Below are 21,149 nucleotides of genomic sequence, written 5' to 3' on the forward strand. Positions count from 1 at the left end.
CTCTTTCATCCACTTTCGTCGGTAATTTACTTGGAACTATATTTTTATTCACCAACATGATATGTATTTTGCTTGGAGCGTCTTGTATTATTTGTGTCTTTGTGTATGAGTATGCCACAATCATCCTTGCTGTACACACCTTTTGAGAGAGCCATACAAATTTGATAGAATACTCTATGTGCTTTACTTATATCTTTTAAGCGTTATAATTTTGCTCTATGTGCTTCACTTAGATCTTTTAGAGCATGGTGGTAGATTTGTTTTAAAGAAACTATTGATCTCTCATGCTTCACTTAAATTATTTTGAGAGTCTCTTAATAGCATGGTAATTTTCTTAATAATAATATGCTTGGTATTCAAAATTTGTGAAACTTTCTTTTGAGTGTGTTGAATACTAAGAAAAGATTGAAGCTTGATAATTGTTTTGAGATATGGAGGTGATAATATTAAAGTCATGCTAGTTGAGTAGTTGTGAATTTAAATAATACTTGTGTTAAAGTTTGTGATTCCCGTAGCATGCACATATGGTGAACCGTTATGTGATGAAGTCGAAGCATGATTTATTTATTGATTGTCTTCCTTATGAGTGGCGGTCGGGGACGAGCGATGGTCTTTTCCTACCAATCTATCCCCCTAGGAGCATGCGCGTAATACTTTGCTTTGATAACTTCTAGATTTTTGCAATAAGTATATGAGTTCTTTATGACTAATGTTGAGTCCATGGATTATACGCACTCTCACCCTTCCACCTTTGCTAGCCTCTCTAATACCGCGCACCTTTCGCCGGTATCATACACCTACCATATACCTTCCTCAAAACAGCCACCATACCTACCTATTATGGCATTTCCATAGCCATTCCGAGATATATTGCCATGCAACTTTCCACCATCTAGTTCATCATGACATATTCATCATTGTCATATTGCATATCCCGGTACACCGCCGGATGCATTCACATAGAGTCATATTTTGTTCTAAGTATCGAGTTGTAATTGTTGAGTTGTAAGAAAAATAAAAGTGTGATGATCATCATTATTAGAGCATCGTCCCAAGTGAGGAAAGAATGATGGAGACTATGATTCCCCCATAAGTCGGGACGAGACTCCGGACGAAAAATAAATAAAAGAGGCCAAAGAAGCCCAAATAAAAAGAGGCCATAAAATAAAAAAAAGAAAAGGCCCAAATAAAAAAATGAGAGAAAAAGAGAGAAGGGACAATGTTACTATCCTCTTACCACACTTGTGCTTCAAAGTAGCACCATGATCTTCATAGTAGAGAGTCTCTCATGTTATTACTTTCATATACTAGTGGGAATTTTACATTATAGAACTTGGCTTGTATATTCCAATGATGGGCTTCCTCAAATTGCCCTAGGTCTTCATGAGCAAGCAAGTTGGATGCACACCCACTTAGTTTCTTTTTGAGCTTTCATATACTTATAGCTCTAGTGCATCCGTTGCATGGCAATCCCTACTCACTCACATTGATATCTATTGATGGGCATCTCCATAGCCCGTTGATATGCCTAGTTGATGTGAGACTATCTTCCCCTACCTTTTTGTCTTCTCCATAACCACCATTCTATTCCACCTATAGTGCTATATCCATGGCTCACGCTCATGTATTGCGTGAAGATTGAAAAAGTTTTGAAAAAGTTAGAGTATGAAACAATTGCTTGGCTTGTCATCGGGGTTGTGCATGATTTAAATACTTTGTGTGGTGAAGATAGAGCATAGCCAGACTATATGATTTTGTAGGGATAACTTTATTTGGCCATGTTATTTTGAGAAGACATAATTGCTTTGTTAGTATGCTTGAAGTATTATTTTTTTATGTCAATATGAACTTTTGTCTTGAATCTTTCGAATTTGAATATTCATATCACGATTAAGAAGATTTGCATTGAAATTATGCCAAGTAGCACTCCGCATCAAAAATTCTCCTTTTATCATTTACCTGCTCGAGGACGAGCAGGAATTAAGCTTGGGGATACCTGATACGTCTCCAACGTATCTATAATTTTTGATTGCTCCATGCTATATTATCTATTGTTTTGGACTATATTGGGCTTTATTTTCCACTTTTATATTATTTTTGGGACTAACCTATTAACCGGAGGCCCAGCCCAGAATTGTTGTTTTTTGCCTATTTCAGTGTTTCGAAGAAACGGAATATCAAATGGATTCCAAACGGAATAAAACCTTCGGGTACGTGATTTTCTCACCGAACGTGATCCAGGAGACTTGGACCCAGCTCCAAGGAACAAAAGAGGCGGTCACGAGGGTGGGGGGCGCCCCCCTAGGGCGCGCCCCCTGCCTCATGGGCCCCTCGGTGCTCCTCCGACGTACTCCTTCCTCCTATATATACCTATGTACTCTCAAACGATCAGAATAGGAGCCAAAAACCTAATTCCACCACCGCCGGATGAGGGACGTCATCACGGAGGGCTTGTACATCATCATAGCCTCTCCGATGAAGTGTGAGTAGTTTGCCTCAGACCTTCGGGTCCATAGTTAGTAGCTAGATGGCTTCTTCTCTCTCTTTGAATCTCAATACAAAGTTCTCCCCCTCTCTTGTGGAGATCTATTCGATGTAATCTTCTTTTTGCGGTGTGTTTGTTGAGACCGATGAATTGTGGGTTTATGATCAAGTCTATCTATGAATAATATTTGAATCTTCTCTGAATTCTTTTATGTATGATTGGTTATCTTTGCAAGTCTCTTCAAATTATCTGTTTGGTTTGGCCAACTAGATTGGTAGTTCTTGCCATGGGAGAAGTGCTTAGCTTTGGGTTCGATCTTGCGGTGTCCTTTCCCAGTGATAGATGGGGCAGCAAGGCACGTATTACATCATTGCCATCGAGGATAACAAGATGGGGTTTATTTCATATTGCATGAATTTATCTCTCTACATCATGTCATCTTGCTTAAGGCGTTACTTTGTTTTTAACTTAATACTCTAGATGCATGCTAGATAGCGGTCGATGAGTGGAGTAATAGTAGTAGATGCAGAATCGTTTCGGTCTAGTTGTCATGGACGTGATGCCTATATACATGATCATGCCTAGATATTCTCATAACTATGCTCAATTCTGTCAATTGCTCAAAAGTAATTTGTTCACCCACCGTAGAATACTTATGCTCTTGAGAGAAGCCACTAGTGAAACCTATGGCCCCGGGGTCTATTCTCATCATATCAATCTCCATCACTTTCATCTTGCTTTGCTTTTTACTTTGCCTTTACTTTTTACTTTGCATCTTTATACCAAAAATACCAAAAATATTATATCTATCAGATCTCACTCTCGTAAGTGACCGTGAAGGGATTGACAACCCCTAATCGCGTTGGTTGCGAGTAGCTATCGTTTTGTGCAGGTACGAGGGACTTGAGCGTGGCCTCCTACTGGATTGATACCTTGGTTCTCAAAAACTGAGGGAAATATTTACGCTACTCTGCTGCATCATCCCTTCCTCTTCGGGGAAAACCAACGCAAGCTCAAGACGTAGCAGCCACCCAGGTGTACAACCACCCGAGGAAGTGGAGAAGTCGATGGATCCAAGTGTCCAGGCTGAGAGACCTTAGTGGTGCCTCATGGGATGAGAACACTTGCTCCATAGTTCTGGAGGCAGAGCACTACGCCGGCCATGTCGCGGTTAGCTCACAACCTTCTTCCTTTTCATACTGTCCACCATTGCCTACTCCTAATCGCAACTGACAACACTTGTGTTTCATTCTTAGACCACCCAAGGGACGCTGAGTTCCTCAACACACCCATACAGAACTACAACCAGATGCAGCACATCTTCTTCTTCGGGTTGGCAACTGGGAAGCATGCCATGGGCCCGGGGGAGCCTCTTGGTTCTCTCATGCCAGACTTCCCTGGGACCCCGAACGTCAAGGTCCTCGATGGCCCTGACAAGCCCGCTGTGAAGCCCTTCGACAAGCCATTTGACCCCGTCCATGATAGGAAGAGGAAGAGAGGAGGCCTGATGGAGGAGGAGATCAATGTCTTCTGCAGCATGACTGAGGCGGTGAAGGAGGTGGCAACAACCATCAGGGAGTGCAAGCCCCTCGACGTCCACCCTGACCTGTATGGCGCTGTCATGACCCAGGGTGGCTTCAGTGATGAGGCTCTCATGGTAGCTCTCAGCCACCTGCTTGACAACAATGCCCAGGGTGTTGGGTTCGTTGCCATGGCCGACGCTCACAGGGTCCTGTGGCTCAGGAGCTGGCTGGGCAAGCACTACTACTAGAGTGGTGCTGCCTGTGAGCGTGCATGATCCCCGACGGAGATGGCGGTGGCGACGACAACGACGATGACGACGTACATTTTGTGTAGCTAGGGCTCAAAAACTATTTCATGGTCTGTATATTTTGGTGAGGTGGTATATACTAACCCCTCACACTGATGGTGAACTTGCGATGGTAGGACGACACCCTCTTTTGGATGTGGTGGTAGGTTAACACCAAGGTAGTGCTAGGAAGAACTTGCTATGCCGTATGATCATGCATGCTTTACTTCTCTTCTGCTCCATTGTTGTTTGTGTGCTACTTTACTTGCTACTTGTGTGCTCCATTGATTTGCTGCTTCAACTCTTGCTCTTGTGCATTGCTAGAGCAAGTGGTATGCCGTGTTTGTCGCTAAGGTCCCAGGGGTTTATAGTTCATGGGAAGAGGCCAGTGCACAAGTGGCATCTTATAGCAACAGCACCCATAGAGGGTTCAAGACTAGGCAGGCAGAACAAGCTTACTCCGACTGGGTGCGAATGCACGGTAGCAGTGTTGACAGTCGCAAGGTTGGAGGTGTCAAGGTGGATCGTCAGTTTGGGCTGAAGCTGAAGAACTTCATCATCTTCGCCCAGTTCATCGCCGTTGTTGTGCTATGGCGTTGGTGTGCTAGGTGTGGGTAAGCTCACCAACTAGGGTACAAGGTAAGCACAACATGTATGTCGTATGCAACCAAACCCCGTATTCATCTGCCGCTCGGGTCAATGCAGGCAACCAAACAAAGTGCACTTGGGTATTACCTAATGCAGGTACACTAGATGCAGGCGACCAAACAACTGGCAGATGGCGTATTAGGGCCTGTTTTTGCTCAACCAGGCTGGTTTGGGAAGTGTATGCGATGCAGGCCCTGTAGCAAACGACAACCAAACAAGCCCGTAGTGTTACAATGCTTATACTCAATTTTGATGGTGGCATTGATGGAATTCATGAATATCTTATTGGTTTCCGTTGTATTTTATTTGTAAGCTAGCCTTGAGCTATGGATGCATGTATTATATTAAAGTCTGGATCTACAATATAATACTTATGGCATGTGGTTTATTCTTAGTATTTCATCTTATACTATGTGTGCTGGCAAATGACCTAGGGACTAGCACAGTAAACACAAAGACTCAAATCCTACCAGGTTTGGTCACTACATATGCTCTGATATCATTTGCAGTGATCCGACGGGCTAGGATCCGAATCTTCGTGCTTTTTATACTAGTCCCTAAATCAATTGCTAGCACATAAAGTACATGATGTAATACAAAAAAACACATGTAATAAGTATTACATCGCAGATCCAAACTTCACTATATTAGATACCTACATAGGTCAATACTATCTTACAATAAGATACATCGAAAAACAATAAAGAATCTTCGTGGAGTCCAACGCCACAGGCAAAAGTTGAGTATAGATATCGTACCCCTACTCTGCATCACTTTTTCATCATGTGCAAAGCCTGCAACATAATAGGTTGTAGCGAGGCAGCGAGGCGCGGGGATGTTGGTGAAGCCCTGGGTGAGAGAGACGCGGAGTCGGCGATGACGCGACAATGATGTCCTAGCTGGAGGGAATTTTAAGGGCTGATGGTTCGGGTGCAAGGAGGGGGTGGGGTGTGGGGCTGCACCCGAGAGGAAGGAGAAAGGCGATTAGAGGTTGAAGGTGACTACCAACCGTCCGAACTCAATCGTGTGGTCCAAAAAATCGTCTGACGGTTAAATTGTTTCAGGCACCCGATGGATAGGCGGTCCCTTTGTTGTAATTTATTTCTTCTTAATTCTTTGTACACCCGGCCACTGCGTTGATGGTGTTTTCTTTGTCAATTTATGGCTCTCGAATTGATGTAGCAGTGGTACATCTTTTGTTTTAGTGGTCTACTGCCTGTTATGCTGTTGCTACGTGTACTTTATCATCTTTGTCTTTAGGTTTGAAAATTCGCAAGGGGGCGTAAGTGCGGGGACACTCACCTGTCAAGCTCTGCCGCCCGCCCGATTTACTTCGCGGTCCATGAAGTAGTTGAATCCCACATGAGGACACAGTAAAAAAAAGGAAATTCCTCAAAAAGCTTTAAGGTTCAATGATGAAACTTACTGTTTTTGCATCTAAAAATGCAAAGTTTCAACAAGTTTTAGAGAAAAAATTTAAGCAACTTTTTATGTTTCTTGTAGACACAAAATAATTGATTTTTGTTGATCGCTCGTACTAAGTTTCTTCATTCGGAACTTAACTTTTTTTAATAGTCCTCAAAATATATTCAAAATAGAACTTATTTTGAAGCGTTGGTCACGAGAAACATGAATATGAAAATATAACTTAATTTGAATTTTTCGTTTAAAAGAAATATAACTTTAAAAATCAGAAGTCAAAATAAAAAGCGGACACCAGAGACCTGAGGGCCCCCGCACTTGCGTGTTGCAAATCCCCGTCCTCTTAAGGTTGCCACTTTGTGAAAGGAAAACTAAAAACCTCGTGGAAGATGTACATAATAACAAAAATAAAGCAATTCATGCCCTAAGAAAGTGAGAAGACTTGTCAAGGTCACCAATGCAGAACGAGGATCTGAAGGAAGCATTTTGGAGATACACGAGGGGTGAAGTTTGAAGTAAATTTCCAGAACTTTTGTTTATTTGTTTAAGCTAACTTTTAATATTTCTAGATTTCACTGTATTGATGAATCTTATCTCCTTTTTGTTTGTCAACGATCTTGTCTTTCTATGCTATTCCCTCCGTCCGAAAATACTTGTCATTAAAATGAATAAAAGAGGATGTATCTAGATGTGTTTTAGTTCTAGATACATCATTTTTTGTTCATTTTGATGACAAATATTTTTGGAAGGAGGGAGTACCAAGTAAGCAAAATTACTGAACTCTTATGCTAGGGACAGTAGGCCGTCAGCCAACCGTTACTAACATGTTAAGAGGCGCGCCATTGGCATGCCCCGGGCATCTTGTTGTCTTGTTTATTACGGATGGATGTTCCACAAGGTAATTAAGCTCCAGCACTGAGCGGCGACTACCAACGAAATTACATTGGTGAATCCACGTGGTGCTAGCTTTGAGTGTACCGGCAGGGCGATATATCGCTCGGTCACCTGTGGCTGGCCCTCTCCCTTGTTCGCACGCTCGAAAGCGATACTTAAATTGCTCACCGATCACCCTATATGGACAATGGATATTGCACTACTTATCCCTGGCTTGCAACTACAAGACACACACAGTCGTTATACATATATATAGCACACCTCTACCTACTTATCTACTTGGCTAGCTAGAGTGTACACCTCGTAGATCAAAGGGATCGACATGGGGGTGTTCAGGTTCTCGGACGAGGCTGTGGCCGCCGTCGTGCCCATCCTGGTGTACTGGGCCTACTCCGGCGTGCACACGGCGCTTGGCCATGGACGCGTCATGGCCAAGTACAGGCTCAACACCAAGGCTGAGGAGGACAGCAAGAACACGGTGTCCAAGCGTGCCGTGCTCGGGAACGTCCTCATGCAGCACCTCATGCAGCTCGTCGCCGTCACCGTGCTCACCCCGGTAACATTCATGCACACATGCATGCACGTACCCGTACGTCCTAGTACTTTGTACACAGCCTCTGATCAACGGACAAGTTTGTCCCGTAGAGGGGCAGGGGGAGCGACCACGGGCGACTCGCCGGCGACCGCGTCGTCGTCGTACCTGACAGCGGCGCATCAGATCGCGGTGACCGTGGTGCTGTACGACGCGTACGGCTACGCGTGGCACCGTCCCGGCGCACCGCAGCTCAGGGGCGGAGCCAGGATTTGGACATAGGGGGCCAAGCAAAGTTGAAAAAAAATACCGCTTCATTGCTATAGAGTATAGACATGTGGTAGTTACATTTAAATTAGTTGTATAATCTCAACGATTTTCAATAACACAAAGTATATTAACAATTTCATTAGAAGAGAATTCAGTTGTAAATTCCTTTGAAGCAAGTTTTCATGCAATGCTCAAGCAAATCGTCTCTCGTTTTACTTTGAAAACATGCCTCTGACAAATAAGCTGAAATAATATTTCTGGTGTTTCTCGACCCTTTTCTCTTGATAAATGTAAATCATAAAAATGACATCACAAGTCACATAATTAAAAAAATTGAAATTTGATGTACAAATTTGATAGGTATAAGATGGGAACTGATCGAGATGAGCAAGCAGTTGTTAGTTGTGCTAACCTTGGCTAGTTGGCCGAAGAATTAACGAGCTCACGATGGCGCCGACGTCGCCTCTGATCTAATCCGGAATTGATTGCCAAAATTTGCAGGAAGAACGTGAAGTAGCAAGGATGTACGGCAGAGCCAATTTCCTTGATCGTTTGTTCAGTTGCTAAATTGTGCAGATCCAATATCCTAATGCAATCACTGTGATTAATAGAGTAATACACTATTTTACAGACAACACTAACGCACCATACTAGGATAGTACTCCCTCCGTTCTTAAATATTTGTCTCTAGACATTTCAAATGACTACTACATACGGATGTATGTAGACATATTTTAAAGTGTAGATTCACTCATTTTGCTCCGTATGTAGTCACTTGTTGAAATGCCTAGAAAGACAAGTATTTAGGAACGGAGGGAGTAGGATTTTAATTTATAGTAACTGATAGCTACAAGTACGTAATACTAGTACCTTCCTCTATCCGATCTTCGACTCCCAGTAAAACTCTGATCTAATGAAGCCGCCTTCTCCTGCCTTAGTCCTCAGACACTGGACAAACAACGAACAAAGACGACATATCAACACAGCCGATAGGGTAGGGGCGGTGGCGTGGTAAGCGCCTTACCTGAGCGGGAGCGGCAGCGGCAGCCGGGCAGCCGGCGGCTGGGCGGCGGCTGCAAACAACACCCTAGACCCTAGTGCGAGGACACGATCAAAGAATCGATCGCATGGGGCAATCAACAAAAGGCCACAACCACATGACAATGACATGGGCTATTGGGCTTCGGTCTAGGATAGTTATTATATTATTAGTACTTATACGGGCTAATTTCCCTAGAAAAATCTTATATGGGCTAATGATGTGATTATCTCCGACCAATTAGCACATCTACAGTATATATACTACCTATACTACTACTTGCTAGAGATCGTTGGGGGGGGGGGCGATCTAGCCCCTACTCGCCCCCTGTCTCCGCCCCTGCCGTAGCCGGTTCTTGTACCGGCACCTCCACTCGTGGCACCACCGCCTGGTGGTGCCCTACGCGTTCGGCGTCAAGTACGGGCACCCGGTGGAGGCCCTCATCACCGACAAGGCCGGCGCGTCGCTCGCCATCCTGGCCTCCGGCATGTCGTCGTCGCAGCGCGCCACGGTCGTCTTCCTCTCGCTGTGCAACATCAAGGGCATCGACAACCACTGCGGGTTGTGCCTCCTGCCGCGCCGCCTGCAGTCGCTCCGGAACAGCGCCGCGTACCACGGCGTGCACCACCTGCCGCGCACCTGCCGCACGGCGTCAGGTACAACTTCTCTGACCTCTTCTTCGTCACGTGGGACAAGGCGTTCGGGACGTACCTGCACTACACCATGCTGAAATTTTGTCTATTTTGGGCCTAACTCAATAACAGTTTCAGAAATTCTTAATAAATCCTAGAGGCCCACGCAGCCCATTCGTGCAAGGCAAGAGATGGAACTAATGTTTAGTCCCACATTGCTAGTTTAGAGGGAGTTGGACCTCTTTATAAGGGAGGTTCTTTCCCCACTTGTATGAGCATGAGAATAAGAGGGACATCCACGCGCGCTCCTCCTCCGTCGCCTGCCTCGACGCGCCGCGGCACGGCGCGGGTTGCGGGAATGAGCCGAGCCGATGTCTAAATTTTTGCAAAAGTGGAGTTCGAATGCGAACGGTGCAACCCTCTCGCATCCTCCTCTTGCGCCTATAAAAGGGATGTCACTCCTCCCAGAGAGACGCAACAGAACGACTCCTTCCCTCGCCACCGGTTCCATCTCTGAGCTGCTGCTGTCTTCCTCATCCCGGCTTGCGGCGTGATATACTGTCTGCTCTAGATATGTTTAGTTACAGTTCATATATGAAGATGATGTTTACCTTCTCTTTGTCAAATCGCATGACTTGTTTTATGACCACTATACTGTTCATGCTTTATCTAGTATTTATGTTAATAAAATCATTCGATAAATTGCTCATATTTCCAACAATCCAAAAACCTTATTATTGGCAATTTACCCCGAGTGATTTTGCTGCTTCCATGAGACCTCCTATGTTTGAGGGTATCCACTATAAGAGGTGGCGCGTGAGAGCAGTCTTATGATTTCAAACCATGAGTTGCTATGACACCACTCTTGGCAAACCTGAAGGAGAGCTTGATGCTCAACAGACACAAGCCTTTCAGAAAATGGATACTCTGTTTAAGGCTGCTCTCTTGAGTGTTCTTGATGAGAACATAGTTGATGCTTATGCGTCAATTGATAATGGAAAATATATGTGGGATGCACTCGAGGCCAAGTTTGGGGTCTCGGATGCTGGCACTGAGCTGTACATCATGGAGCAATTCTATGATTACAGGATGACTGAAGAGCGCTCCGTGGTTGAGCAAGCTCATGAGATACAGTCATTTGCTAGAGAACTTGAGCACTTCGGTTGTATGCTACCGAACAAGTTTGTTGCCGGAGGTATCATCAGTAAGCTTCCTCCTTCATGGAGGAACTTTGCTACCTTGCTGAAGCATAAGAGGCAGGAGTTTTCCGTCCCGGATCTCATTGGCACTCTTGATGTGGAAGAAAAGGCGAGAGCAAAGGACACACGTGCTCGAGGTATTGAGGGAGGATCTAGTGCCAATGTGGTACAGAAGCAGAACTTCCAGCCCCATAAGTTCAAGAGCAAGGGCAAGTTTGATGGTAAAGCAAAGTTTGATGGGAAAAAAAGGTTGTCCAGCACAAGAACTTCAAGAAGAAGAATGACAAGAAGAAAGGTGTTTGTCATGTGTGTGGGGATCCTGATCATTGGGCTCCTAGTTGCCCTAATCGCTATGACAAGCGTTATCCTGGGAAAGGCGGCAAGACCGCTAATGTTGTCATTGGAGACATTGATATGAAGGATGCTAGATATGGTATATTTCCCACTATTCTTTTAGTATGTCATTCTCCTGATTGGTTGATTGACACGGGTGCTAATGTGCATGTATGCGGTGATATTTCTATGTTTTTGTCTTATCAGACCGCAGGGACTTCAACCGTGCTGATGGGCAACGGTTCAAATGCTTCTGTTCGTGGTGTTGGCATGGTCGATCTGAAGTTTACTTCGGGGAAGATCGTGCAGCTGAAGAACGTGCATTATGTCCCCTCGGTCAATAAAAATCTTGTTAGCGGATCTCTTCTGTGTGGAGGTGGCTACAAGCATGTCTTTGAGTCGAATAAATTTGTAATATCCAAGTATGGAATCTTTGTTGGTAAAGGCTATGAGTCAGGAGGCTTGTTTCATTTATCCTTATCAGACGTTTGCAATAAAGTTGTTAATCATATTTGCAACAATAGTGAATTAAATGTGTGGCATTCATGTCTTTGTCATGTTAACTTTGGTTGCATGTCGCGACTAGCAAAGTTGAACTTAATCCCTAGTTTCACCACTGTCAAGGGATCTAAGTGTCAAGTGTGTGTGCAAGCTAAGCAACCTCGTAAGTCTCACATGACTGCGGAAACGAGAAATCTTGCACCACTAGAGCTCATACATTCAGATCTTTGTAAAATGAATGGCATTTTGACAAAAGGTGGAAAGAAATATTTCATGACGTTAATTGACGACTCCACTAGATACTGTCGTGTGTATCTTCTGAAATCTAAGGATGAGGCTTTGAACTTTTTCAAGATCTATAAAGCTGAAGTGGAAAACCAACTTGATCGAAAAATCAAGAGGCTTAGGTCCGACCGTGGTGGAGAGTATTTTTCCAATGAATTTGATGCTTTTTGTGCGGAACATGGTATAATCCATGAGAGGACGCCTCCCTATTTATCTCAGTCAAATGGGGTGGCCGAAAGAAAGAACCATACTCTAACTGATTTGGTTAATGCCATGTTAGACACATCGGGTCTCTCCAAGGCATGGTGGGGGGAGGCGATATTGACGACATGTCATGTCCTAAACCGAGTTCCCACAAAGAACAAAGAAATAACTCCATTCAAGGAATGGGAGAAGAAAAGGTTAAAACTCTCTTATCTACGAACATGGGGTTGTTTGGTGAAAGTCAATGTTCCAATTCCAAAGAAGCGGAAGTTTGGACCAAAGACTGTGGATTGTGTTTTCCTGGGATATGCTTTTCATAGCATTGCCTATAGATTCTTGGTTGTAAAATCTGAGGTACCTGACATGCATGTCGGTACGATCATGGAGTCAAATGATGCGACTTTCTTTGAAGATATCTTTCCCATGAAGGATATGGCTACCTCATCTAATCAGGAAATGCCTAGTTCATCGAATCAGGAACCAGTTACAATTACCGAACCAGCCATTTCGATGGAACACTTTGAAAGTCCTGTGAAGGAGAACAATGAAGTTCCTACTAGGAGCAAGAGACAGAGGACTGCAAAGTCCTTTGGTGATGATTTTCTTGTGTATCTCATAGATGACACTCCTAGTTCTATTTCAGAGGCCTATGCATCTGAAGATGCTGACTACTGGAAGGAAGCGGTTCATAGCGAGATGGATTCCATCTTGGCGAATGAAACTTGGGAGATAACTGATCGTCCTTATGGGTGCAAACCTATAGGATGCAAATGGGTATTCAAGAAGAAGTTTGGGCCTGATGGTACTATTGAAAAGTATAAGGCTCGACTCATGGCTAAGGGTTATACCTAAAAGAAAGGTGAAGACTTCTTTGATACTTACTCACTTGTGGCTCGACTGACCACTATTCAAGTTCTACTTTCACTAGCTGCCTCACATGGTCTTCTCGTTCATCAAATGGATGTTAAGACTGCTTTCCTAAATGGAGAGTTGGACGAGAAAATTTATATGGAACAACCAGATGGATTTGTACTAGATGGTCAGAAAGGAAAAGTGTGCAAGTTGCTGAAGTCTTTGTATGGACTCAAGCAAGCACCCAAACAGTGGCATGAGAAGTTTGAAAGAACTTTAATAGATGCAGGCTTTGTTGTGAACGAAGCTGACAAATGTGTGTACTATCGCCATGGTGGGGCGAGGGAGTTATCCTTTGCTTGTATGTTGATGACATACTAATTTTTGGAACAAATCTGAATGTTATTAAGGAGGTCAAGAATTTCCTATCTCGCTGTTTTGAGATGAAGGATTTAGGAGTGGCTGATGTCATTCTAAACATCAAGTTGTTGAGAGACGATGATGGTGGGATTACATTGCTTCAATCTCACTATGTGGAAAAGATCTTGAGTCGCTTTGGCTACAGTGACTGCAAGCCCTCTCCAACACCATATGATGCTAGTGTGTTGCTTCGAAAGAATCAAAGAATTGCTAGAGACCAATTGAAGTATTCTCAGATTATTGGCTCGCTTATGTACTTAGCCAGTGCTACAAGACCTGGCATCTCTTTTGCTGTTAGCAAACTGAGTCGGTTTGTTTCAAAACCAGGAGATGTGCATTGGAAAGCTCTAGAGAGAGTTTTGCATTATTTGAAAGGCACTGCAAATTATGGAATTCACTACACCGGGCACCCAAAGGTGCTTGAAGGGTATAGTGACTCAAACTGGATCTCAGATGCTGATGAGATAAAGGCCACGAGCGGATATGTATTCACTCATGGAGGTGGCGTTGTTTCTTGAAAGTCTTGCAAGCAGACCATCTTAACGAGGTCAATAATGGAAGGAGAACTCACAGCGCTAGATACAGCTACGGTCGAAGCAGATTGGCTTCATTGGCTCTCGAATGACTTGCCGGTTGTTGAGAATCTGTACCGGGTATCCTTATGAATTGCGACAATCAAACTGTGATCATGAAAGTGAGCACCTCAAAGGATAACATGAAGTCGTCAAGACACGTTCAGAGAAGGTTAAAGTCTGTCAGGAAAATGAAAAACTCTGGAGTTATTGCATTGGATTATATCCAAACGTCTAAAATTTTGGCAGATCCTTTTACTAAGGGTCTATCACGTAATGTGATAGATAATGCATCGATGGAGATGTGTATGAGACCCACAATATGAGTTGTTCACAGTGGTAACCTATTCTTTGTGATCGGAGATCCCGTGAATTAGATATGGAAGACAATCTGTTGGTCAACCGAGAGGAGAGTATCCTTACTATTCACAATACCACTCCATGAAGATGCAATACTCTCCTAATCTGCATGGCTGGTTGATGTATATCTTAATGTGTTCTAAGTGGCTCATTTAAGCAGAGATGTTATCCTGCAGAACATCTTTTGAAGAACACACCTATATGAGTCTGATTGTCAAACATCGCAATCTATGAGAGTAGGGTTCTCTCTAGTAAACTCATGAAAGGTCACGGAGTATGACGCATAAACTCCACCCGCGGGGAAGACCCACGGTAGCCACGTATCAGTGAAGGCTTTATGTGAAGCTAGATTCGCAGAAAACTTGCAGTTCAAGGCCCGGTCCATTGTTCAAGTTGCTTACTAGTGTAGCATAGAGTTCTGGGTGGAAGTTTAACTTAACAGTCTCCACTGCAGTACCGGTATATAAAACAGTGTTTTGGAACCAAAGACAATTTTTGTGTGCCTCTGGGATCTGATGGGGGATTGCTGGAATTTTGTCTATTTGGGGCCTAGCCCAATAGAGCAGTTTCAGAAATTCTTAATAAATTCTAGAGGCCCACGCAGCCCATTCGTGCAAGGCAAGAGGTGGAACTAATGTTTAGTCCCACATTGCTAGTTTAGAGGGAGTTGAACCTCTTTATAAGAGAGGTTCTTTCCACACTTGTATGAGCATGAGAACAAGAGGGACATCCACGCGCGCTCCTCCGCCGCCGCCCGCCTCGCCACGCCGCGTCGCGCCGCGCCGCGCCGCGGGAATGAGCCGAGCCGATGTCTAAATTTTTGCCACGCACTACGGGTATATGAAAGGTCACACGGAAGCTGAAAAGATTTTTGCGAAAGCGGAGTTCGAATGCGAACGGTGCAACCCTTCGGCTGCTGGTTGTTCGCTTCATCTCCGTCTCTTCGTTTCACCTCCCGTCGCTGCCCTCTCGTCTCCTTCTCTTGCGCCTATAAAAGGGAGGTCGCTCCTCCCAGAGAGACGCACCAGAACGACTCCTTCCCTCGCCACCGGTTCCATCTCTGAGCTGCTGCTGTCTTCCTCATTCTGGCTTGCGGCGTGCACCGCACGTCGGGACAGTAGGCCTCCGAAATCGCACCTTTTGAGTCCTGTACGGGAGAAGGGTGATAAGGTTTTTGGGGAGCGCTCAGCGCGACTACTGGCTGCTTCATCACGGACGATCCGGTCGCCGACAACTACTTCCCCGACGACGACTTCTTCCCCGACGTCCACGACCTCCTCGATGACATGGCAGGCGAGGACACCGACCCCAAGTCCAGCGCTTCTGCTGCTGCTGTCCCGTACGTGTTCTTCTCCTTTCTATTAGAGGTCCTGCTACAGTTTCTTGTTCTAATATTTGCCCTACATATGTTAGACTCTATTTCATATATGCAACTTGCTATACTGTCTACTCTAGATATGTTTAGTTACAGTTCATATATGAAGATGATGTTTACCTTTTCTTTGTCAAATCGCATGTCTTGTTTTATCACCACTATACTGGTCATGCTTTATCTAGTATTTCTGTTAATAAAATCATTCGATAAATTGCTCGTATTTCAACATACCGTTCAGGAGAGGCCCGGCGGCGGGGGCTGGTGATCCAGCCGGTGCGCCCCAAGGCGTCCAAGGCCACCGCCGTTGTCACGCCAGTTGACTGACTCCGGCCGGGCATGCTCATGCACGCGCCCGGCGTACTACGTACTGTTGCATTATAATTTCATCAAAATGTATGTGAGTTGTGTTGATCTTGTTTGCACCGCTTGTTTCGTTTAGTTCTCCTAATAAATCTGGAACGTGATATAATTGGTTGTGTAGGGGGGTGCAGTCATGTTGTACACTCTGTAGATCGAGTCCAGTCGTTTGCGTGTTTCAAACAAGGCCTGATGCTTTCCTTAAAAATAAGGCCTGATGCTTGCAAATGAGTCCAGTCGTTTTTTCTGTTTTGTTCGTTGTCAGTACGGCACCAATAAATGATAAACCTACAAAAAATCTACAAACGTTTGCTTAAATTTCCAAACTATAAATTTGGCATTCAGCATAGTCTAGAGGACCGAAACTTTCCATGCTGCCTGTTTGTTTTCAACAGAGCATGTACTCCAGGTCCAGGATCTGGCTATTGATTCCATATGTCAACTGAACAAACCAGATCAATCTAAGAGCACAACCACTCGATTTATTAACCTTGACAGAGAGATTGAACCGCCCTATGTTCAGATGTATGATCCCCAAAAGGAAACATAATTTATCAGTTATTATTATCACCATCCGGAAGGACCATCCTAATCTCGTCGATGGCATCACCATCGGCACGATCAAAGTCGGCCGTACACATCGTTCTCTGCCTCCATGCCCGGGCTTCGACACGCCTCCAGGAGGGGATAGCCCTTGTACGCCTTGCAGATGTAAGCTTCGAATTTCCCGTAATCCTGATACCAAGACATGATTGATTATTTCAAGGACTAGCTTATGCATATATAGATGGTGAAATGCAGACATGAAACTGTCCCATGGCAAAAACGAAGAAAACGGCCCCTTACGTTGTAGAGCGGCTTGCCGTCGACCACAACCCATGGAACGAACTGGTGAGGAGGCACGAGCTCAGCTGTCTGTCTCCCGTACTCGAGCGAAAGCTGGATGGAACATGCGAAATGCCAACACTGGTTTAGCAATTTTGCATATAAATTTCATGTGAATGATGCAACAAAAGCAGATGCAAAGGGGACGGACATTGTGGCCACGCTCGCCCTTGTAGCACTCCGTGACTGGCTTGGGGTCAAGCCCCTGTTTCTGGAAGCACGACTCCCACTCCCGGTGCCTGTTCTTCATCACCAGGTCCGACACGCAGTAAATGAAGCCGAGATGCACTTTCTGCATCAAAACAAAACAACAGCTATCAGTTTCAAGAAAAGTTCTCGTTGTCGTTGTTGTGTCGTGCAGTCGCAATAATACGTTGGGTGGTGAAGCAGCGAGCAGAGATTAAGATGAGGTGTGAATAAACTGAATTACCACGTCCGGCCAGGCGTCGATGGCGCAAGCCTGAACGGTGTTGAGAAGGCATTCATCGGGGCCATGCTGCATGCAACAAGCCAGTATCCCAACGTCAGTATGAGCATCTCTACAGCCGAAGGGAGAAGGAGAGGAACCCACCTGACATGTGATGGCGCCGTGCGCGTCGACCTTGGCGTTGCCATAGGGGACGAGGGTGAGGTCGGCGGCGTCGAGTAGGCCGTCCCTGTAGGCCTTCAAGAGGTGGTTCGTCACGAAGCGGGCCGAGTAGGGGCACAGCGACTCGTAGTAGATCGCCACGTGCACCTTCTCGCCGCCGCTGCCAGTCGCGACGTCGCCGGCGGAGGTGGCGGAAAGCTGCTGGAGGAGCGCTGCGAGGAGCAGGAGATGGTGGAGGTCGCGAGCCATGGTGTTCGCTCAACCGATCGAGCAATGCGGCAGAGGTGATGGCAAAGTGTTATAGAAGGTGATTAGCGCCAACCGGGCGGCCGCGTGTGCAGCCGGGTGCTGGAAAGAGGTGAACGAGTTCGCTGCAGTGTCACGATGGACTTACTCTCTAACTGAAAGCGCATAGCTCCATCTAGAAAATAGTTTTGGATTGACAAGCTGACGTATTTCCCAGGATATGTACATAAGCAATCCAAGATAAGGTGAGCGTGATTTTGCCGTTCTATAAGAGTGCGAGACAGCAGCACAACTGCGTGCTCTGACATTCGGTACGTTTAGTGTATACGTAACCATGCAATTATGTTGGCTACTGTTCGAGCGGTTGGCTATTTCAAAAACAATCAACAACTATGCTGGCTTTTTTCCTACGCGCAAAAGAAAAATGGAAACAAAAAGTGCGAGACGACCCCATGTGTGTCGTCACATTTTCCCTGCTACAAATCTGAGCATTGGGAACGATGCTCGATGTCAGTTTTAAGCCACGGAAATTTCACTCTACTCTAATTGTTGAATATGTGAGGTGGATTGCAAACTGAGTGTAGCTTAGATGATTAGATTTCTTGTGGTGGAATCAGCCCACCCGGGAAGTTCTAGGCGTGACAATCGGGCTCGTATTTTTCTGAATTTATTGCAGACTTTTCAGCAATGTTCGTTTAATGGGAGGAGTTGTTTCCATACGAATACACAAGATCTATCTAGGAGATGCATATCAACGAGAGGGGGAGAGTGTGTCCACATACCCCCGTAGGCCAAAAGCGGAAGCATTAGCTTGACACGGTTGATGTAGTCGAACGTCTTCGCGATCCAACCGATCAAGCACCGAACGTACGACACCTCCGAGTTCTGCACACGTTCAGCTCGATGTTGTCCCTCGAACTCTTGATCCAGCAAAGTGTCGAGGAAGAGTTTTGTCAGCACGACGGCGTGGTGACGGTGATGGTGATGTGATCTGCGCAGGGCTTCGCCTAAGCACTACGGCAATATGACCTGAGGAGTAAACTGTGGAGGGGGGCACCTCACACGGCTAAAAGAACAATTGATGTGCTTTGGGGTGCCCCCTGCCCCCGTATATAAAGGAGGGGAGGAGGCTGGTCTAAGGGGGGTGCCATGGGGGGAAACCGACTAGGACTCCTAGTCCAAGTTGGCCACCCCTTCCTTCTTTCGGAGGGGGAAAGGGGAAAGGAGAGGGAGAGGGGGAAGGAAAGGGGGGTTGCGCCCCCTCCCCTTGTCCAATTCGGACCGCCCATGGGGGGCGGGTGCGCCACCCCTTGAGGGCTTCCCTCTTTCTCCCCTCTGGCCCATGTTGGCCCATTACTTCCCCGGGGGGTTCCGGTAACCTCCCGGTACTCCGAAAAAACCCAAAACACTCCAAAACAATTCCGGTGTCTGAATACTATCGTCCAATATATCAATCTTTACATCTCGGCCATTTCGAGACCCCGATCTCATTCGGGACTCCGAACAATCTTCGGTCACCAAAACACATAACTCATGATACAAATCGTCATCGAACGTTAAGTGTGGGGACCCTACGGGTTCGAGAACTATGTAGACATGATCGAGACACATCTCCGGTCAATAACCAACAGCGAAACCTGGATGCTCATATTGGTTCCTACATGTTCTACGAAGATCTTTATTGGTCAAACCGCAATGACAACATACGTCATTCCTTTTGTCATCGGTATGTTACTTGCCCGAGATTCGATCATCGGTATCTTCATACCTAGTTCAATCTCGTTACTGGAAAGTCTCTTTACGCGTTCCGTAATGCATCATCCCGCAACTAACTCACTAGTCACATTGCTTGCAAGGCTTATCGTGATGTGCATTACCGAGAGGGCCCAGAGATACCTCTCTGATACTCGGAGTGACAAGTCCTAAACTCGATGTATGTAAACCCAACAAACACCTTCAGAGACACCTATAGAGCATCTTTATAATCACCCAGTTACGTTGTGACGTTTCATAGCACACAAGGTGTTCCTCCGGTATACGGGAGTTGCATAATCTCATAGTCAAAGGAACATGTATAAGTCATGAAGAAAGCAATAGCAATAAAACTTAACGATCATTATGCTAAGCTAACGGATGGGTCATGTCCATCACATCATTCTCCTAATTATGTGATTTTGTTCATCAAATGACAACACATGTCTATGGTCAGGAAACTTAACCATCTTTGATTAACGAGCTAGTCAAGTAGAGGCATACTAGGGACACTTTGTTTTGTCTATGTATTCACACATGTACCAAGTTTCCGGTTAATACAATTCTAGCATGAATAATAAACATTTATCATGATATAAGGAAATATAAATAACAACTTTATTATTGCCTCTAGGGCATATTTCCTTCAAGAAGGCTAGCAAAACATTAACATCTAGATTGAAAAGGCGCAGGCCTCATATCTGGGAGCCACCTATCTACTCCTGGTCATTGGTTCCACGTAGTAGTAGGCTCCGTCGGGGTAGTAGTAGTCGTCGGCGGGATCATCTGGCTCCTGGGCTTTGTCATCTGATCGCAACAATCGGGTAAAGGGGAAAAAGGGTAGCAAAGCAACCATGAGTACTCGTCCAAAGTACTCGCAAGACTTACATCGGATCTATGATAAATATGCATCGGCGTCAAAGGAATGGGGCTATATATTTGGACTATACTTGGCATTGTACGATTCTTTCGAAAGCTCTCAGACGTCAGGGGTTTAGCGGCGCGCGCCCGGTTGGACGGTAACCACCTGCCCTTGTATAAGGGGGTGGGTCTGCTCTAGGCCGTGTTCACAACATGAAGGATTACAAAGGACCATTGGCCCATGACCCCTTTGCATTTAGGATGTAGACCGGCGTGCTGGCCTCTCTGTTGAGCCTAGGTAGGACTACTATGTGTCGATCAGCCGAGGCCGGGCATGACCCAGAAAAGTGTGTTCGGCCAAACTTAATCGAGCGTGTTGGGTAAGTTTGTGCACCCCTGCATGGAAGTATATCTATTTGAATAGCCGTGTCCACGGTAACGGACGCTCGGAGTTGTATCCCGATCTATTACAACTAGAACTGGATACTTGAGACACTAAATGGATATGATGCTCCAGGATTGCTTTTTCACGGGGAGTCAATGAAGGATCCCTGGGCGTTACTAAAATATACCTGTTACTTTATAATATGCTAATCTGCACTCTTCTAATGCTGCAAGACGATCCA

At 45.3% G+C, this 21,149-nt stretch overlaps 1 protein-coding gene and 1 pseudogene across 1 annotated transcript; one reads left to right on the forward strand and one right to left on the reverse strand.

The window, feature by feature from the left end:
• Positions 1-7,581: 7,581 nt before the first annotated feature.
• Positions 7,582-16,157, forward strand: LOC123083762 (sphinganine C4-monooxygenase 1-like; annotated as a pseudogene).
• A 495-nt stretch (positions 16,158-16,652) lies between these two features.
• Positions 16,653-17,996, reverse strand: LOC123081859 (gamma-interferon-responsive lysosomal thiol protein). The gene is made up of 5 exons (XM_044504368.1): positions 17,647-17,996; positions 17,506-17,571; positions 17,227-17,367; positions 17,037-17,129; positions 16,653-16,925 (listed from the first exon to the last, which is right to left on the reverse strand). The coding sequence occupies exons 1-5, from the start codon at positions 17,911-17,913 to the stop codon at positions 16,812-16,814; spliced, it is 681 nt and encodes a 226-aa protein (XP_044360303.1). The 5' UTR covers positions 17,914-17,996; the 3' UTR covers positions 16,653-16,811.
• Between the last annotated feature and the right edge of the window lie 3,153 nt (positions 17,997-21,149).

This window comes from Triticum aestivum, chromosome 4A (assembly GCF_018294505.1).
Source record: "Triticum aestivum cultivar Chinese Spring chromosome 4A, IWGSC CS RefSeq v2.1, whole genome shotgun sequence".
Lineage (NCBI taxonomy): Eukaryota > Viridiplantae > Streptophyta > Magnoliopsida > Poales > Poaceae > Triticum > Triticum aestivum.

Bases quoted from the DNA above. Each gene is read 5' to 3' on its own strand.
- LOC123081859 (XM_044504368.1), bottom strand. From the start codon at position 17,913: ATGGCTCGCGACCTCCACCATCTCCTGCTCCTCGCAGCGCTCCTCCAG. The intron at 17,130-17,226 runs GTCCGTCCCCTT...TGTTCCATCCAG, and splicing joins AGGGCGAGCGTGGCCACAAT to CTTTCGCTCGAGTACGGGAG. The intron at 16,926-17,036 runs GTAAGGGGCCGT...TCTTGGTATCAG, and splicing joins ACGGCAAGCCGCTCTACAAC to GATTACGGGAAATTCGAAGC.